Source organism: Paramisgurnus dabryanus, chromosome 2 (assembly GCF_030506205.2).
Source record: "Paramisgurnus dabryanus chromosome 2, PD_genome_1.1, whole genome shotgun sequence".
Lineage (NCBI taxonomy): Eukaryota > Metazoa > Chordata > Actinopteri > Cypriniformes > Cobitidae > Paramisgurnus > Paramisgurnus dabryanus.
In genome coordinates this window covers 24888385-24908967 of record NC_133338.1, presented here as the reverse complement: position 1 = coordinate 24908967, position 20583 = coordinate 24888385, and the positions used below count along the sequence as shown (strand labels likewise).

Sequence of the window (20583 nt, the reverse complement as noted above, 5' to 3'; positions counted from 1 at the left end):
AGTTAGTTTTAAACGTGGTGTGCAAACATTTATTTGTGGTGGTCAATTTTAATTTTGTGGCAGATTGAGAAATAAATGAATGTATAGCATTCCAACAACGCTCTCACTTGTATGATGTCAAAGCAGTGTATAACGATACACCTATAATCCCTCCCACTCTGAAGTGTTACCAAGCTCGATGGAAGAGCTAACCAAGCCAAAGTGAGGTTAGCTGATCCGACCTGACCCAAACCAAACCGTGGGGTACTATGCAATGGAAAAGCGCCATAAGAGGTACATATCTGTACCAAAATGGTACATAACCGGACCTTTTAAAAGGTACCATCCCAGTGACAATTTTTGTACCTTTTTCTGAGAGTGTAGTCTGAATGGCTGTGACAAAGCCAAGAGGTGGTATACATGTATAATATAGCTTGTGTTTAGCATGCATGTCTGTGATGCATGGACAAGTGACATCACCCAGACTACTTATTTATTTATATAAGCAATATGTGCTGTATGAAATGAAATAAGATAATGGCACATGCTATAATTATTTTCAATTTAAAGTAAGTGTATAATATGTGCAATATGGTGCTCTAAAGTATAATCTTTACACATGCAATTTTGTTTAAAAAAAAAAAATGCTATCTTAGAAAGATAAATGCAAGCAGGAGATGTTGCTGACTTTAGGAGTGTTTACAGTGTCTAACTCAAGAATTGATTTTGTATGTGACCGACTGTTGATCGTAAGATTTTGAGTGAGATAGATTCTTATTATATTTTTTTCTGAGACACGTGCACATTCAGACTCCACATAACCCTTTATTTTAAAGCACAGCTCATTTGTCTATAAAGTCCTCATTGTTACGCTTGAGATTGGTTGCAGATCACGATTCCTTCATGCTTATGAAACATGAAGATGGATCCTGTTTTGCGTTAAGATCAAGGATGCTTAAAGGATTCGAACAGTTGTTTTCCTTTCTGCACTTTTTGGTTAGAGGAATTAGGCAAGCATATAGGAGAAAGGTTTTGTGTACGTCTGTTTAGACCCATCTACTCCTGGATGACACGCAGGTCTTAGCGTGGTCCAGTTCGATCCTAATCACATGATCTCTGTAGCTTCAGGGCTTCGCGTGTAGTCCCTCTGACTACATTAGGCCAGTCTAAGACTGAGCAGAATCCTTTGATACAAATTCTTGTTTATATCACACTCTAAATGTAGTACTCTCGGCCTCTGCCTGCCAAGACTTAGAGGTTTCTTTTTTTGCAAACAAAGATATTTATTTTATTAGAAAACATTCAAACCAGATGATCAAAAACCCAAATTTTCTCTCTCAACAGAGCCAAAGTAAATAGGGCTGTTAAAAGATTCCCAGTGTATTTCCCTTCTTAGCCAAATGTCAAGAACAGAAAAATGAAAGAGTCAAAAGAGGAGAAAAGAAGGAGAGAAGAAAAATGTGTATTCAATCAGTTTTCCACTAATAAAATACTGAAGATGCAGACTTACTATGAGCCAGGGGTGAAGACTCTGGTCTCGTCCCTTTGGTGTAAGAAATAGATTAAAGATGGATGTTGAGATGTTCACTATTTTGAGGTCTTTCTAAAGTTGCTCTAAAGCAGGACCATAACCACTATAGAGTAGATATTCATGGAGCCCTAATATTAAGAGTAGTGTTCTATTTTTATTTAACATAAATACTAAACTTTTATTAGTATATTATACTATATTGTTAGAACCAAGATCGCAAACACAGCCATATATATTTGAACACAGTCTTGTCTTTGTGATGTGTTAAGATCTTTTATTCTTCATTTAATACCTATTTTATATTTTCGTTTCAATTCTAGCCTATTCTTCATAGATAAGAGCTTTGGTACACACAGGTCTTTGCTATGATGATGCAGCTTTTTCTCAATGTTAAACAGCTGTGATATCGCACACGCCAAACCGTCAAACATCCTAAGGGCAAATACAATTTTGCAAGTTTTTTAGTTTTGGTAGTTCCACATCCAAATCTGTCCAAAACTGTGGTTGCTCATAAAATAGAATATTGGTTGGTGGTTAAAATGTCTTCAGACCATGAAAAATGCAAAAGGTTACTTCAAAGAGTGCTTTGACTCCACTAAAAATGTGTAGACAGTGACATAGTACAGAACATTTCACCTAAATCCTGTTTTTAATTACCAAGAGCTATAAAAGAAATTGATTAATGTGAATCATTTCACATGTGCACACTGAAACGCCCTTTTATGTAACCTCGCTGATGAAAATGCCAATGTACTGTAACTGGTTATCACTACGGTGGCAAGGTTGATCAATAGCTTTACCAAGACCATCACTGAACCCAACATGATCTCACCGAAAGTCGTGTTATAGTCATGCAAAATTTGATCAATTTATTCGTGTCCATGGGACGAAATTCTGCTTTTTTCGTGCCTTGAACATGAATGTCTTTTTCGTGACACTTGCACGAATTTCTATAAATAGTTTCTCGTGTTCGTGGCACGACTTTCTTTTTTTGTGTAATTTTATGTAGTTTTATATTTTTATTTGTCTATTTTTAAATCATTGTCGCTTGGGGTTAGATACGGGGTTTGGGTTAGGATTTACTTTTATGTGATGGTTTATACATGTCTTTCATCCGCTATTTGAAACTATTCTCGCCTGGAGTTGGGGTTAGATTTGGGGTTTACGTAAGGATGTCTAAAAATGTAACAGAAAGTGATTCTTACCCCAACCACAAGCGACAATGTTAAGAAAATAGGAAAAAAACAATGAGAAAACAATACATAAAATGAAAAGAAAAAGAAAGCTGTGCAACGCACACCAAAAACTATTTATAGAAATTTGTGTCACGAAAAAGACATTTGTGCTCAATGTACGGGAAAAAAGCTGAACTTTGTGCCATGTACACAAATAAATTGATCAAATTTTGCGTGACTATAACACGAGTTTCCGTGAGATCAGTCTGTTGAACCAGTTCTTACCAGTATACAGTACACTGTTAGATGTCGCTGTAGATTTAGCAGTACATTACTGTAAAAATCCACAGTACTATACTGTATGTATACATTACAGTACAGTACTGCAGTTCATAATGCATTCTGGGTAAATTTGTTTGAGCGGGAAAATTTTACAGTATATTTTGGTCTTGATGTAACCTTGCTGTAGCCATTGCTGTAATGTGCCAGGTGTACTTGCAATAATCAGAGAAAGTGCGCCAACGTCAAATCACACAGAGGGAGGGAGAGCACAACTCCTGGCTGCAGCTGAAGGAGGATGATTGATTTCTGGCAGTTCGGTAAGTTTGAAATATTTCTGTTTCATGAAAACTTAATTTTTAGTTTAAGAATGTTGTCAATAGTTTGTCACAATATTGTTTTAAACGTGCAATGAGAGAAAAAAACGGTCCCCAACAAAGTTTCAATCTCCCTCAGAAAGTAAGCTAACGTTACACACAGATGTCTACCGCTGCTTTAACTCGCTTTACACCTTTTTTAATGAATATAGGGTTGTTTTAACTAAATTATGAGGGTTTTGGTGAGTTTATATTGTGATGAAAGTGTGGTGACAATGAAACTATTTTTAACGAAATGGACAAAGACAACCCGCCAGCGCGGTCTTGCGGTCCCAGCATAACGGTCGTTTATCTCGGCGTTTCATCCGTTCAGTTAGCGTCAGAGAAAAGTATTAAGTTCGACTGTTTGGTAAGGCTGTGGTTGTAAACAGACAGGACTTGACACGCCGTACACATCATACTGTAGTACCGAACTCCTCCACAGAAGTGAAAACAAGAAACCTCATATTTAACTGGATACATGCATCGAACTCATCGCAGCTTTAACTTCGACCAAATATCATTCAGATCTGGGCTCATCTTAATATCAGATGAACGTAAGGGATTGCCGCGCGTATTGTTGTTGTTATTATATTACGGTATATCAGCAAAAGCAGAGAATATCTTCTCTAAAGCGTTTTACACGTCCAGTAAGTTGTCCAATACATTTTTATGGCATATTGTTTCCACCACTTCAGATGCATTACACGCTGTATATAAGTTTCCAAAACACATCAAATCAATGCACGAAAAGAGAATGGGCTCCGCATTTACGTACCTTTGTCTTCTCGTCTCTGTCATCTGATCCTTCATCTCTGGATGTAAAATAGTCCATTATAACATCATGTAGGAAACTGGCATCACCAGGATTGCTCAGATTTAGGCGATCATGTTTATCTTTAAAGTGAGCAGCTAGCTACTAACTTGTTAAAAAACTTTGCGTGAAATAGCGTGTTACACCGCAGCCGGTCCGGGTAAAACATTAAAGGGACAGTCTTTTTACCTTATCACTATAAATCGCTATTTTCTGCACTAAACAAGACATTTTCAGAGATTTTCTGTAGACAAGATGTTATAATTAAAAAAAGACTTATTTAGATATTTAGATATAATATATAATATAACAACTAATATATATATATATATATATATATATATATATATATATATATATATATATATATATATATATAATATTTATATATTTGTTTTACAACTGACTTAACACTTACAGTAATGTTTTATTTGTTAGCATAGCATGATATTAGATTTAAACACTTAATAAATTTTTTAATCAATCACTTTGTCTCTGCACAATGAACATTATCAAATATTATTAATGTTGTAAAATATATTGTTCATTGTTAGTTCATATTAGCTAAGGAATTACCAAATGTTAAGGAATAAACTCTTATAGTAAAGTGTTACTAAATTTTCTTTTACCATTTCCTTCACAATGTCTACTTATTTCTATGGCTAACAGATTTTGTAACATTTGTCTTTTTTACAGTCTTACCATTGCTTGTAAGCTGGATTGGGTAAGATGGATCATCTTTAAAGGAACCAGGCAAGTACATGATGTACAGTTACAGGTCATGTATTTTTTCGACTGCAATATTAAATGCTTTCACGTCACATGCAAAATTACACAGGAATGTGGCTGACTTTTTGTAGTTTACCTGAGTGTCATTGCACTTTTCAGGAGTTAAGGCAGATGTGGAGGCACAACGTGTGATACCAGACACACACCAAGCACATTATGTTCGGTAAGTTTGCACTTTACCACTACAGTTTCTTTAAATACCCATGTATACACTCATTCACTCATTCACACACAACACTGTAACACGACCATACACAACATGTACACAATTGTCTTAGTTTGCCATGTAGAAATATACAAACAGAAATATTCAGACTTTGGTTATAAGAAATTTAATTTAATAATTGTATTTATTTAGCAGAGGTGTCCCTGGACTTTATTGACAAAAGATTTTGTTTTCAGAATAAAAAGTTGTGTCCAAATCAGTAACAATTGTACTTTCTGTTCAGGACATTCAATCATGACAGGATCCAGGTGGATGCTGTCCATTGATGAAAGAGTTTGTTCAGCGGTAAGTGAATCTTCTGTATTTTAGTGAAATTAGGTGTGGAACAGTAGAATAAGAGCAAAAGGTTTCAGAATAGGAGTAAATTCAAGGCTGAGTTTAATTTTTTAAGAATCTTTTTCTATCTTATATTTGTTGACTTAATGTTTATGATATTTCTAACAGGTTTCTGGATAGAATTAATTCCAAAGATGGGAAAAAGTGCACATCCAGACAAGGAGCAAGCAAAAAGACAAGGAACTTGGTGCAGAGAAAAGCTGTGGCCATTAACCCCCATGTGAACAGCTTCATGCAGTCCCTGATTGAGTTCGAATGGACGACTTCAAAGTAAAGGCCACTGTGGTCTGTCTGCCACAGTTTAATTTTTAATTTATTTTTAGTGTTAAATGAAATTCAAGTAGAATATTTAAAACTATGGGCCAGTGTTCTTTTTACCACAGTGAAATGTTACCTTTTAGTCGATGATGGACATTAAACTGAAAACTTCAAACTATGGAACAGTGTTCTATTTGCCAGAGTTAAATATGTTACAGCAGGGGTCTCCAAACTTGTTTATACTTATTGATTTTATTTTATGTTACTTGATTATATGTTTATTATTGTTTAAAATCTTGTTTTAAATATGTTTGTTTCAATTAAATGTTTTTTTTTAAATAAAATTTTGATACATACATTGCTTGGATTGCCTTTTAATTCATTATGTTTTAATTTAGCATTTTTACCATATTAATAACTATAGATTTAAACCTAAATCTCTAGCTATTTTATATAATATTATTGTATTAACTGTAATAAGTAATAAATAGTATTTATGGGTCAATATAGACATTACAGTAAATTACTGTAAAAATAGACTACTGTAATAAAATATTGTAAAATTACAGTACAGTACTGCTTTGTAACTATACAGTACTAGTTTGTGTACTGTAAAATGGTATTACAGTACAGTACTGTAAAACCAAAATACAGTAACTTACTGGCAACCGTGCTGCCAGTACCGTACTGTAAAAATACAGGGAAATCGTTAACAGTGTAGTACCAGACAGGATCAGAACCAATGCATATCTGTTGTTTTTAGCAGGGCTATAAAGTACTAGTATATATTGGCGACCTCTGCTGCGCTCCATCACGGTATTCATGAAAAATGGGAAAGTGAATTTTAAAGTCACAGAAGAAATTGAACCTGCAAGAACTAACAGGTTTTTGTCCAAGCCCATGTCACAAATTCCTGGGGCCGTTCTTGGATATTGTTTATATTTCAGAATGAGCTGACAATCCGACTGCATGGAATGTCTGTATAATATATTCAAAATATACTTTATGTTTAAAGTATATTCGCTCAGTAATTACTAACTTTATTTGGTTATTTTCATCACTGGTGCATGCAAGCTCTTTTCCCTTCATACAAACCCAAAACTAACACTGCTGTACCAATGTCTTGCAGAAACCTTTAACTCAGAAATGGAGAACTGTTTTGCACCCCTTTTAAAGAAAAAGCTCATACAATAAAAAAATTCTCTCATAATTTAGAGACTTTCTTTCTTTAGTTGAGCACAAGCAAGTTACATTATGCAATCTTGTTATTTTTTTATATGGGACACAAAATGGCAAATACATAAATAATTTAAGCAATCCAAATTAGTATGTTTATACCTCTATATAAAGAGTTTTGTTGCAAAATTAGATATTTTTTAATTTTTCAGAAATTTAGTTTTTTGGTTGTGCATTCCAATTAATATCAATTCAACTGCAGTTGGTTTGTTTTGATTTAAACCTTCATAACTTAAAAAATACAGCTAAGTAGCACCATAAACAAAATAATAATATGATAACATAATAATAAACATGTTTTTATAAAAATGTTAAAAACGGAGTTATGCAACGAAACTCTTCATATGTCTTCTGAAGCGTGATTTATTGATCTTTAAATAGTCTCAAAATGTTAATATAAATAGTTTGTGTTCAGCTAAAGAAAGAAAGTCATATACATTTGGAATGGCATGAGGGTGAGTAAACTAGGAAAGAATTTTCAGATTTGGATGATCTGTTCCCTTAACAAGTTTTGCATGAATACATTTTTGGATGAGCAGTCAAGTTCCTTGTTTTCCCACTGCCTCTTCGACCACCCTGTTCCCATATTAGGCCTCCAGGGGCATAACAACCATTACAACATTAACTCCCACCCAACCTCCGAATTTTCTAAAAGTCCCGAAACCCCAAACAACACACTTTTCGTTTTGCTTGGCCACATAAATGATGAACTTAAGATCAAACTAGAAGCCCCTGCCAAACGATTACATCACCAGTTAACTAAATACACACGCAAGCTGTAAAAGATAAACCTGTTATCGCCGGTGCCTGCTTCCTTTCAGCGTGGACTACTGAGTGAATAATATTCATGAACCAAAATCACACACGCTTTTCGACAATCAACTGCCTAGCCCAGTTGCAAAAACAGGGCTGCTACTTTACTGTATCTGCTGCCAGAGGATGATCATTTGCAATGCTAGAAATCTTATTATGCAACTAAAATGTATTTTTCATCAGTGTAACATCACTTTCCCTTTTGCAAACAGCACACAAATGCTGAAATATATGCACAGGTCTAGTCTTCTCTGGTGCAGTACTTACCGTAATAATACCCCTAAGCACTAAACCGCTTTGGTAGAGTATAGAATAACTAAACACATGCATGTGGTGCACTTTAACTGACACACATACGCACACACACCTACATTTATGCACTCTCATTATAAAACATTTCAAAGGCTAAAAAGAAGATTATTTCCTCAGACACACAGTCACATGCACTCCTATTAATACGCAGTTACTCGCACACCTCAGACACATGCACACAGTAACACACATGGAAACATGGCTTGCGCGGCGTCCTTAGGCTCCACTTTAATAGCTCTGTCAGACAAAGAGAGGAGACATGTGGCAGTTCTATGAAAAGCACCATTCAGGACCGCTTAGGTCGCCCCACAGCCAGGCCAACTCAGCTTAAGTGAGTCTGAAGGCCTCTGCTTCACAATACACTGCAAATCCTTACAGCACGCCCGGTTGCATTTACCTTGTGTGCTGCCCGTGAGTAGACACATGGGCTGGCAGGAGACCCTGCCCCCAAAAACCTCCCCTCTTGTTACTTTTACATTCCCGCTATTTTCTGCCCATCTCGCTTATTCTCTCTGAGGGTTACCAGTACTTGTTAATTCATTCACTGCACTCCATTACAGTATGTTAACAAAACCAACATACACTCTAAAAACAAACAGTGCTAAATAGCATTTAAAGTGGTTCGCTGGCTCATAATCATAGGGGAACCATTTTAAGTGCCATATAGCACCTGTGTAGAACCCTATTTTGCTCTGTAGAACCACAAGTGGTGCAATATCACCCTGTATGGTTTTTCATAGGTGCTATAGCACAAAAAAATTGTTTTGCTATTATTACAAGCTTTATGTGCTATTTAGCACCCTTTTTAGAGTATACTCTTTTTATACAAAGGTTTTTTCACTAACATGAGTACAACATTTTTTTCAATTTACTGTTGTTTTCAAAACATATCAGCAATGCCGTATTTGTGACCCTGGACCATCATCAGTCCAACAGCTTGTTCTGCACGGTTCTTGAAGTTTCTTTAAACACTGTGGCATTCTCGTGGGTGCTCCTTTCAACTCCATAAACAACAGTGTCGACCAAGCCAATATACTGGATTATCTGAGCTCTCGCTCTCATTATGCCCATGCAAAGCCAGCACAAACGCACCACAAAATGTTGGGCAGTCTATCATGCATTCGGACTTTAAAACAGCAAACAGGGAAAACAATAAAAGTCATGACTTACATGGTATCCAGCTAGCCAACTCCGTTTGCCATCACTACTGAAAAATCCAGCAAAGACCAGCAAAAGCTGGTTGCTGGTTTTGGGTGGCAGTAGCTGGTCTAAGCTGGTCCTCCCAGCCTGGCAAAGCTGGTGGGTCTGCTGGTCTTCCAGACCATCTTAAAAAGTGACAAAAATAGCTATAGACCTGCTTAAAAAATGACCAAAACACAGCTATACCAGCTTGCTACACCAGCACCTAAAACTAAGCTGGGAGTCCAGCTAAAACCAGCTCACCAGCTTATGCTGGTCTTAGCTGGATTTTTCAGTAGGGGTTTCAAAAAGAATTTGCTTGTTATTTTGTAACTGTCCTCTAGCAAAACATTACTTCAATAATGTTAAGAAGGGCTTTATACAACAATATATTTGTAGTATACTTTTGCAGTCATTTCATTTATTGCATAAAGACTCTTAGCGCCCCCTTGTGGAATGTATACGACACACGAGGAAGTTCTGGAAAGTGCTAATAAGTTCAGTCGGTGGCTGTAATCGGTAGGCAGTGATGCACGAGAAGTTCGCGTCAATGATGGAGATAGTTATAGTGTAATTGTGTGCGTGCATCTAAATAACCACACACTGATACATTAATGGAAATAAATCCATAAGAAGTAATGGGAATCTTCATTGTGTCCTAATCAGACCTGCCATAGTGATTAATTCATACCGAACCATATTGGTTATTACAAAATTGGTCCTTCGAGCCGGATGAAGTAATTGCTGTGGATTAAAGAAGATGTTCCCTGACCAGAAGAGCAGAGCAGGACAACCAGCTGATGTGCGTCCTAAACGACGGTTACATCCACCAGCCTGGTTAGAGGATTATGAAGTTTCTCTTCCAAACTATGTTCCACAGTCTCCAACAGCTCATGTATTCCCTCCAATCAGAGAGATAGAGGAATCCCACACTGAAAGGGTAGCCGAGATGACCCCTCTCACTCATCAGACATCACATGATTATGCTATGAGAGCAGATCAAAGATCTGTAAGTCACACACTGCACATAGCACCAAGATATGAGAGTACACCTGTATCTCACCCAAGCAGACAGGAGGATTTATCAGAGATTCTGAGAACAATACAACAGCTTAAAGTGGAAAATCAGAAACTTCATACTACTGTGCTAGACATGCAGCAGCAAATGAGGTCTAATGCAGCATCCTTACTTCCTCAACGATTAGAGCCAGTGCCTTATGATAAAGCACAGTTACAACGAAGCCACGCTGCTTTACAGGATGATGATGACTGGCCATTGCCTCCTCCACCCCTTGATGTTGAAACCCAGTTCCAGCAAGTTGCAGATTTGCAGTCTCCACCTCCTATGCCTGCCATGTCAGATTTGATGCAAGAATTAACCCTTCGCCTGAAAGAATTGGGGACTACAAATAAAGTTACCTCATGTCCACCAACCCCTGAGTACTGTGAACCAAATGAGCAACCTATAGCAGCTCAACAAAGCCAAAGAGTACATAACTATCCACAGTTCGAGCACCGTCAAACTGCACTCACCACCAATAAGCCGTCTTACAGAGATACAGGACAGCATCCTTATTACCCACAGCAGGAAAGAGAATACAGAGGCCCTAAGCCCACGATCCCTGATTTCACTAAGGGCGACCCGAGGGAATTTGCACGAATGAAGGTCTCATTGGACAATATTCTACCTATGGATGCAACTGAGAGATTTAAATATCAAATTCTCCTAGAGCATTTAAAGTTTGAGGATGCTCTTCTCATTGCAGACTCCTACACTAATTCTAGTCATCCTTATTCAGATACCATGGCTTCTCTAGCAGAGCAGTATGGACAACCCCACCAGTTAGCTTTACGTCGAATTGCAGAACTGATGGAGGAACCTACCATCCGCAGCCATGATGCTAGTGGATTCAGAAGATTTGCACTTAAAGTCAGAGCATTAGTTGGCATGCTGGATCAATTGGAGGATAGCGGCAAGGTTGAGCTTCAGTGCGGCTCGCACGTTACAAGGCTACTGTTCAAGCTACCACATGTTATGCGAGCTGAGTTCAAAAGGTACATATATCCATTAGGTGTCCGCATTCCCACCCTCCTTAATTTTGCAGACTGGCTGGAATACGAGTTAACCATACAAGAAGGGGACTTTGAATTACTTGGTGGTGCTATAAAAGAGCGCTCAGAACAGAGAGGAGATAAGCGCAGAGATATGAGGCCTGGCAAGGCAACAGCTATATTTCACAGTGTGGACCCAGCTCTTAATACCTCATCTGCTGCAGATTGCAGTTCTACTGCTACAATATCCCAGGACAAAGTGACAATTTACTGCCCTTATTGCACCAATAACCAGCATTATTTGAATCAATGCCAGAACTTTGCCCAGCTCACTAAAGAACAGAAGATCAACTGGGTTAAAACCAATAAACGATGCTGGCGCTGTGGTCGAGGTCATCAGGCAGCGCAGTGTCGCTTGAAGACAGGCTGTAAGACGTGTAAAGGCAAACATCTTGAAGCACTTCATGAAGTGAATGAGAGACCAGTTAAAGAAAATACTTGTCTCATCAACAACACCAATGAGATCCTGTACCTAGACCGACCATTAGGATGCAGTCAAGTACTGCTAAAGATCATCAAAGTAATTCTTCGTAATGGAGAACATGCCCTGGAGACATTTGCCATTCTGGATGATGGCTCGGAACGCACAATTCTCTTGCAAGCTGCTGCTCAGAAACTAAAGTTACAAGGTAAGCCCGAAAACCTTGCTTTGAGAACAGTTAGACAGGACGTGAGAATCCTGCATGGTGCCTCAGTCTCCTTCACTATTTCTCCAGCTGGACAGCCTGGAAGAGTCTTTAGGATTCACAAAGCATTTACAGCAGACCAGTTAGGGCTTGCTGAACACACATGCCCAGCCACAGCCCTACAGAAGAAATACAGACACCTTAGAGGGCTACCACTTCCATCATTTGCCAATGTCTGTCCCCTCTTGTTGATCGGTTCTGATCATCCTCACTTAGTTACTCTGATCCAACCTGTGCTCCTGGGTCCTCCTGGTGGACCAGCTGCAGTGCAAACACGACTAGGCTGGACAGTCCAAGGGCCTGCTAAGCTTTTGAAACATCAACTTCCCACTCAACAATGCCTTCACATTTCGGTTTGCTCCCCTTCCAGTGAGTTGTTCAGACATGTTGAGAAACTATGGCAACTTGATGTACTGCCCTTCAGAAGTGAGAAACTTGCTACCAGGTCAAAACAAGATCAAGAGGCCATTGACCTTTTAGAGGCCAAGACCACCCGAATTGATGTTGATGGAACGCTACGCTATGCCACACCCCTTTTGAGAGTCAAAGACATGCCTAAATTACAAGCTACAAAGGAAGCTGTAATGCCTAATCTCCGTAGCACAGAGAAACGCCTGTTTAAGGACCCCAAGAAGTCTGAGGCATACCAAGCAGAAATCCAAAGACTAGTGCAGGCAGGGTATGTAGTTGCTGTTCCAGAGCAGAAACTGGTGGAGAAAAACGAATCTTGGTTTATCCCACACCACATGGTGACCCATAACGGAAAAAACAGAGTTGTTTTCAATTGCTCTTTCTCATACAAAGGTGAGAATTTAAATGACCTACTGCTGCCTGGGCCTACGCTGGGGTCCTCTTTGCTTGGTGTGTTGTTACGATTTAGAGAGCATGCCGTAGCTTTAAGCAGTGATATAAAGGGCATGTTCCACCAAATCAGATTGCTGCCAGAGGATAAGGCTCTACTTCGGTTTGTATGGCGTGATTTGAAAAGGGAGGAACTTCCTGGGATATACGAATGGCAAGTGCTCCCATTCGGAACAACCTGCAGCCCATGCTGTGCGACGTATGCACTACAGAGGCATGTTTTCGACCAGAGACAGCCGGGAGACAGTTTGAGACACTCAATTGAAAAGTGTTTTTATGTGGATAATTGCCTGCAGAGTGTTGATACTCCAGACGAGGCTAAGAGGCTGGTAGATGACTTGAGAAACCTTTTAGCTGATGGAGGCTTCGAACTACGACAGTGGGCATGCAACATTCCTGAAGTCATAAATCATTTGCCAAAGGAAGCCAAGTCAGATAGCAGTGAGCTTTGGCTTAACCAGAACAAAGGTGATCCCCAGGAACTCGCATTGGGATTACGTTGGATGTGTCAAGCAGATACCCTTGGATACCAAAGCCGCCTTCTTCACTGTCCAACTCCCACAATGAGAAACATATACAAGGTAGTAGCAAGTCAGTATGATCCCCTTGGATTTCTTGTTCCATTCATCACCCGGGCCAAGATTCTTATACAGAGTCTATGGGCAAAGCAAAGGGAATGGGATGACCCACTACTGCCAAAAGACATCCTTCAAACATGGCACACCTGGCAGACAGAGTTGCAGTACCTTTCTGAAATTACATTCCCTCGCTGCTATGTGAGTGCTCAGATGGATACTTCTACCTGTAATAGACAAATACATATCTTCAGTGATGCATCTGAAAAGGCCTATGGGTCTGTTGCTTATTTGCGCACAAAAGAACCTGGGGGAAAAGTGGAGATAGCTTTCTTAGCAGCCAGATCTAGAGTAGCCCCTAAGCGTCAGTTATCCATGCCCAGATTGGAACTGTGTGCAGCCGTCACTGGTGCACAATTAGCTTCAGTACTAGCTAAGGAGCTCACCTTGCACATTGACTCCTTTGTACTCTGGACTGACTCCACTACAGTTCTGTCATGGCTACTTTCTGAATCCTGTCGCTACAAAGTATTTGTGGGCACAAGAGTTGCGGAAATACAGGAACTGACAGGTGCTTACACTTGGAGATATGTAGACTCTCCCAATAACCCAGCTGACTGCATCACTCGTGGGAAAACTTTAAAGGATCTTGCCACTGATAAAACATGGAGACAAGGAGCAGAATTCCTGTGGCACTCACCCAGCTGCTGGCCCATTACTCCACAAATAAGCACATCAGAGGATCCTGCTGAATTAAAGAAGCCTACTTTCTGTAGTCACATAACAGTAGCTGAAGTTCAGTCCGTACCAGACCCACAACAGTTCAGTAGCTTTAAAGCCTTAATTGAAGCAGCTGCACTCATACGCCATGGGGCGGCAGGGAAAGATGGAGATCCTTCAGCTGAGGATCATCAGTTGGCCAAGAGAGACCTTCTGAGGAAATCTCAGCTTGACAGCTTCCCTGAGGACTTACACTGTTTGGCAGCAGGTAAACCAGTGCCATCCTCCAGCCGTCTTATTAATCTGGCTCCTGAGTATGACCCTACAGTTGAGCTCATTCGAGTGGGTGGGAGACTCCGTCGCAGTGAACAACTGGACGTCGATATTATGCACCCAGTCGTTTTAGACCCCTTACACAAAGTAACCCAACTCATCATTCAAGATATGGACAAAGAGCTTCATCATCCAGGTGCAGAAAGAGTGTTTGCAGAGCTTAGACGTAAATATTGGATTTTGCGTGGGAGAGAGGCCGTTAAACGGCAGCAACGTTCTTGCCCTGATTGTCAAAGATGGCGTGCCAAGGTGACTGTACCACAGATGGCAGATCTTCCCCAATCCAGACTACAGATATGCAAACCTCCATTCTTCTCTACTGGTATGGACTGTTTTGGGCCCTTTACAGTTAAAATAGGTAGACGGCATGAGAAACGTTGGGGCATTCTTTACAAATGCCTGACTACGCGAGCTGTCCATATTGATCTGTTGAGTAGCCTGGATACTGACTCCTTTCTGATGTCTCTAAGACGCTTCATATCACGGAGAGGTAAACCTTCAGAATTACTGTCAGATCAAGGTACGAATTTTAAGGGTGGAGAGAGAGAGCTGCAAGAGTCTTTCAAATCAATGTGTCCTACGCTGCAAACTGAACTGGCCAAACAGCAAATACAATTCAAATTCAACCCTCCCAGTAGTCCACACTTTGGAGGAGCTTGGGAACGGGAGATCAGGTCAATTAAATCAGCCCTGTATGCCGCTTTACAGGGCCAAAGCATGACTGAGGAAGTCCTAATCACTGTTCTCATCGAGATAGAAGGAATTTTAAATTCCAAACCGCTGGGTTACGTATCCACGGATGCAGCTGACCCGAACCCAGTAACTCCAAATATCCTTCTGATGGGGCGGCTAGACCCATCACTCCCTCAAGCATTGTATCATGAGTCTCAGCTCCTAAGTCGCCGTAGATGGAGACACTCGCAAGTCCTTGCAGATCAGTTCTGGACTCACTTCATCAAATACTATCTGCCTAACCTTCAAACTCGTACAAAATGGCAAAGGGACAAAGACCAACTGCAGCCTGATATGATTGTCATGATTGTAGACCCACAATTACCAAGGGCCCTTTGGCCGGTGGGGAAAATAACCAAGGTCTTCCCTGGAGTAGATAAACGAATCAGAGCTGTGGAAGTCAAAGTTAAGGACAAAACATATATCAGGCCTGTAGCCCGACTCATCAAATTACCAGCACTCCCTACTATGGATAGCGTCAAGCCCTTCTGAATAAGCAAATTTGACTGTGTAAATTTGGGGGCGGCTGTTAAGAAGGGCTTTATACAACAATATATTTGTAGTATACTTTTGCAGTCATTTCATTTATTGCATAAAGACTCTTAGCGCCCCCTTGTGGAATGTATACGACACACGAGGAAGTTCTGGAAAGTGCTAATAAGTTCAGTCGGTGGCTGTAATCGGTAGGCAGTGATGCACGAGAAGTTCGCGTCAATGATGGAGATAGTTATAGTGTAATTGTGTGCGTGCATCTAAATAACCACACACTGATACATTAATGGAAATAAATCCATAAGAAGTAATGGGAATCTTCATTGTGTCCTAATCAGACCTGCCATAGTGATTAATTCATACCGAACCATATTGGTTATTACAAATAAAATACAGGTTAGTATTTAGGACTATAGTCCTATAGAAATTATGAGCACATTTATTAATGCTCTTAGTTAATAACCAGGTATATTTGCCATGCTGATATATCCAGTTTCTATAATGTAAAGTTATTATAAAATATGCACAATCACCAATACATTTTGAAATAAACCCATGTGGTAAAGTAAAAGGTATGTAAATGTAAAATAAATAAAAAATCTTTCAGTTCCTTGCTAAAAAAAAGGCATAGACCAGCATGGGATGCAAACCATTGCTGGTATGCTGTTTTTTCCCAACAGGGATAAAAGTCGTGGAGCACACAGACTGCAATCATTTGACTTTGTTGGTCAATCTGGTCCAAGCTTCTTAATCCTTTATTTATTCTCCGACTAAACGCCTTGTAAACAGTGATTTTGTAATTTCTGTCATCTCAAGATATTTCACTTGCTTCCACTGATCAGTACCCTATCAGTTAACCCTATTTGTTTGTCACAAAGGTCAAGGTTGAAAGGTCAGTGCATTCACAAAATTGAGTTTCTTGCAATTATAAGTTTAATACAAACGCAGGACGTGTAAACATCCAACTACTTTTAAACTACAGAACATTAAGGCTTAAATGACCCATTTTAAAGCTGTCACGATAAACTTAACTTATCGTCCTGCTCTTTTTAATTTAGTCCTTTTCCTACATTTGATTGGGATGACAGGAATGATGTGTTGGAACATAAAAGCTCATGGTTCAGTGTGCACTGATTACTTAGCCATAGATCTAAGTTTTTATGCAGTACACATGTATTTTAAATACTTGTTTTTATTCTGTGTTGGCTGCCCTTATTATACAACCACATACAGCACTATAAATGAGCACTACTGTTGAATACAATGGTGACATTTGGAGATATGCTTCAGTCATGCGGCATTAGGCTATGTTATGTCTAACATCTAATCTCCTTATTAAAAAGAACGTTTCCAACTTATACAAGAGGTTTAGAGTACAGAAAGCCAGTCAGCTCAACGTGGCGTCCGAATACAAACACAGCATTTAAAAAGAGACTGATGTCACGGAAAGTCATGTTATAGTCATGCAAAATGTAATACATTTATTTGTGTCCATGGCACGAAAATTTAGCTTTTTTTGTACCTTGAGCACGAATGTCTTTTCGTGTCAGTCGCATGAATTTCTGTAAATAGTTTTTTTGTGTCTGTTGCACGAGTTTCTTTTTTGTTTCATTTTATGTATTGTTTTTTCCTATTTTCTTACCATTGTCGCTTGGGGTTGGGTTTAGAATCACTTTCTTTTACATTTTTAGACATCCTAACCCAAACCCCAACTCCAAGCGAGAATAGTTTTAAAAGCGGAAGAAAAACATGTAGAAACCAACACATTAAAGTACATTCTAACCCAAAACCTAAGCAAAAATGATTTAAAAATAAATGAGAAAACAATACATAAAATGACACGAAAAAGAAAGTCGTGCCACGGACACAAAAAACTATTTATAGAAATTTGTGCAGGTGACACATTCGTGCTCAAAGCACGAAAAAAATCTGCATTTCGTGCCATGGACACAAATAAATTAATCAAAATTTTCTTGACTATAACACGACTTTCCATGAGATCCTGTTGTGACACACACATAAAACGTTCTCCAAGACATGCATTTATTTCCACAAAAAGGTATTTTATAATAAAAAGGATGTTGGTATCTCACACGCATGCTTCAGTTCACGCACACATTCCTTGGCATGGCAGTGGCACGCAGAGAGCTTAAATATAACACCACCAGCTCTCCCAGCTTGCCACCAAGACACATGCCATTACTGCATACAATCCAACACACCAGATCTTGCCATTTCTCTCACCACTATTTTACCTCCCTTGTTATGACAAAAAAAATAAAGTTTGAACCAAGGGATCAAAATTGGGCTTCTGGAAAAGAGAGAGAGGTGTGTGGGTGGAGAGAGTATGTAAGAATACAGCCAGTGACGAGATCATGTTCTCCCTTAAACACACTGTGTGGGTCCCTTTCGTCCATTTGTCAAATACACGCACACATTTGCATGTACAGTATTTCATCACTGTATTTGACAAAACCTAATGAGCTCTCTATAGACGCTGAATTTTAAGGCGTCATACAGTAAGTGCACTCCCAACAATTACGCATCTCGTGTATCCTTTTCGGAGACAGGAATCCCAGTATGCATTGCAACAAGTGGTGAAAAAATGTAATTCAATATTAAAGAGAATAAACCAAACATAGTGTAAAATTAAAAGTTTTCTATTCAGCAGTTGCTATTTATGTTAATAGTTTTAATAGTATATCACATTCTTCCATCACTGTGTTTAAAGATGCTTGCAGTCACTTACCAGTCTCCATAACCAGGCCCGGGGTGGGTAATCGGGAGAACCGGGAGAATTCCCGGTGGGCCGCTTCACTTTTGGGCCGGTCGAGTTTTTTTTTTTTTTACATTTGTCACGTTAGTGAGTCTATCTTCTCTTAAATGACACTTCACACGTTTCGCATTAACACGGGCAGCGCGCAGCCTCTGCATGGGTTGTACCATGTGAGGGAGTTTTCCCCTCCCCTCCCATAGAGTTGGTTCGGTCCATAGCACGTCCAAGAAAACTTTTCTCCGGTAGGCTGGGCCGGCCCTACCGTAACAATACGCGTCTGAGAGGAGGAGGGCGTAAAAAACAGGTTGAAGAAAAAATACATTGGAGGAGGATGCTGACAAATGTGCCAAACCTACAGATTTATTTTCAAGAGGACAAACAAAAGTGACAACAGGTAACTTAAAGAGAAATAAGCCTAGTAATGATTAGCATTAGCAACGTAATTATTCAGCAAATACCGTTGTCAAACTATTTACAAGCCAAAGATTTTTTTTTTATATTACCCTTTTGTCTATACATGGCGATTCATAGACTTTGCAAATATTATGCAAGCAGCTTCTGATCAGTCCCCCGCTGAAAATGAGGAGGCCATGAGTAAACAATATAAATTAAAGTTGTTTAACCGTCAGGTTGTGTTCAGAACCCTATAACACCTTTTGTGTTCCCAGTCAAAAATGACCAGCCTAAAAAATCTTATAAATCACTTGTTATGCCATTTACCCAATATTGTATTCATTATTTTTGTCAAATTGTTTTCTTTTTTAATTAGGACTTTTATATTTCTATTTGCATTAATCATTGGCCTCATAGCATTAGCAATGCTAATAATTTATCAACCTTTCCTTGTGGAATACACTCTAAAAAGGGCTGGGTTATTTATATATTGGACAGAACACACTGCAGGGTTAAAATTGACCCAGGGCTGGGTTGTTTTAACCCAACTGTTGGGTCATTATAATCCATGGTTGCATAACAACAACCCAACATTGGGTTATTTTTAACTCAGCATGGGGTAATTTTTAACCCTGCATGTGTTCTGTCCAATATTTACCCATTATGGGTAAAAAGTAACCAAGCCTTTTTTTAGAGTGTAGAGGAATATTTTTGTTAACTTCTTATCTTAAGTGAAATATTATTTAACTTTTATCTTATTTATTGAACCATGATATTAATAAAAACTATAGTAAGACCTGAACTGTTGCTTTATTTATCCAATTTGAAAAAAGTGCTAATTTGGAATAACACTATGGAAAAAGTGGGCCGGTCTTGGGCCTGAAACTCCCGGGCTGAAAAGTGGCCCCACTCCGGCCCTGTCCATAACTGCCCTGGAAGAAAGAGATGAGAGCAGCTCATCTCAAGGTTTTGGAAGAGAGCTGTAATGTGAATTAAAATGGCAGTTAGTCAGGACACTGGCTCACATCATCATACAGTAATCAGACATCATACTGCTCTTTTGTTTCTCGTTTTGAGGCAGTGTCACTCGCAGAGGGTGTTGTCCTGCACTAACAACACTCTTTTGTCTTTTGGTTGGATGAGAATGTGCCGTTGGCCGATATGGGAATTGCCTGATTTGAGGGACTTTTGAAAAATTCCCACTTTCCATACGGACTGAGTGAGAGTTGGCCAGACTTATCAGTGGAGATTAGCACATTAAATTGTAGAAGAACTTCAGTGCTCTTGAATCCTACAGTGAGCGTACCAGGAAAGTGCCCAAAACAAATTTAAAGCTGTCATTGTAATTTCAGTTGATATGCTTTACAATTACCAGATTTACAATGGTGGAATGATTTATCAGATACTTATGGAAAAGATTATTAAGTTACGGAAAAAGAGGTGTTTCCACTAGTCGGGTCTGTGGAGGGTGTCACTTTCACTCATGCATGCATTTATTCAAAATATTTTGACACATGAGGGTACATTTGACCCTTATTTCACTTTTCAATCTAACCTTGTATTATTGTTTATTCAATTTGTTGGACACACTTAGATGAGGCGGTGGGTAAGTTGAGTGTT

The 20583-nt window shown here is 39.1% G+C and overlaps 1 protein-coding gene and 1 long non-coding RNA gene across 7 annotated transcripts in view; both read left to right on the top strand.

Moving 5' to 3' along the window:
- dysf (dysferlin, limb girdle muscular dystrophy 2B (autosomal recessive)) overlaps positions 1–20583 on the top strand; it is a 115714-nt gene that overhangs the window by 69212 nt on the left and 25919 nt on the right. Inside the window, exon 43 of one of the 6 annotated variants that reach the window (XM_073812309.1) lies at positions 13788–13795. The exons of the other annotated variants lie outside the window; for them this stretch is intronic. Coding sequence (XP_073668410.1) covers positions 13788–13795 — 8 coding nt within the window. The remainder of the gene's footprint in view (positions 1–13787; positions 13796–20583) is intronic. 6 annotated transcript variants of the gene reach the window in all.
- Positions 4999–6452, top strand: LOC135730827 (uncharacterized). The gene is made up of 3 exons (XR_010526097.2): positions 4999–5086; positions 5373–5434; positions 5594–6452. It is a non-coding gene; the product is annotated as an uncharacterized lncRNA (long non-coding RNA).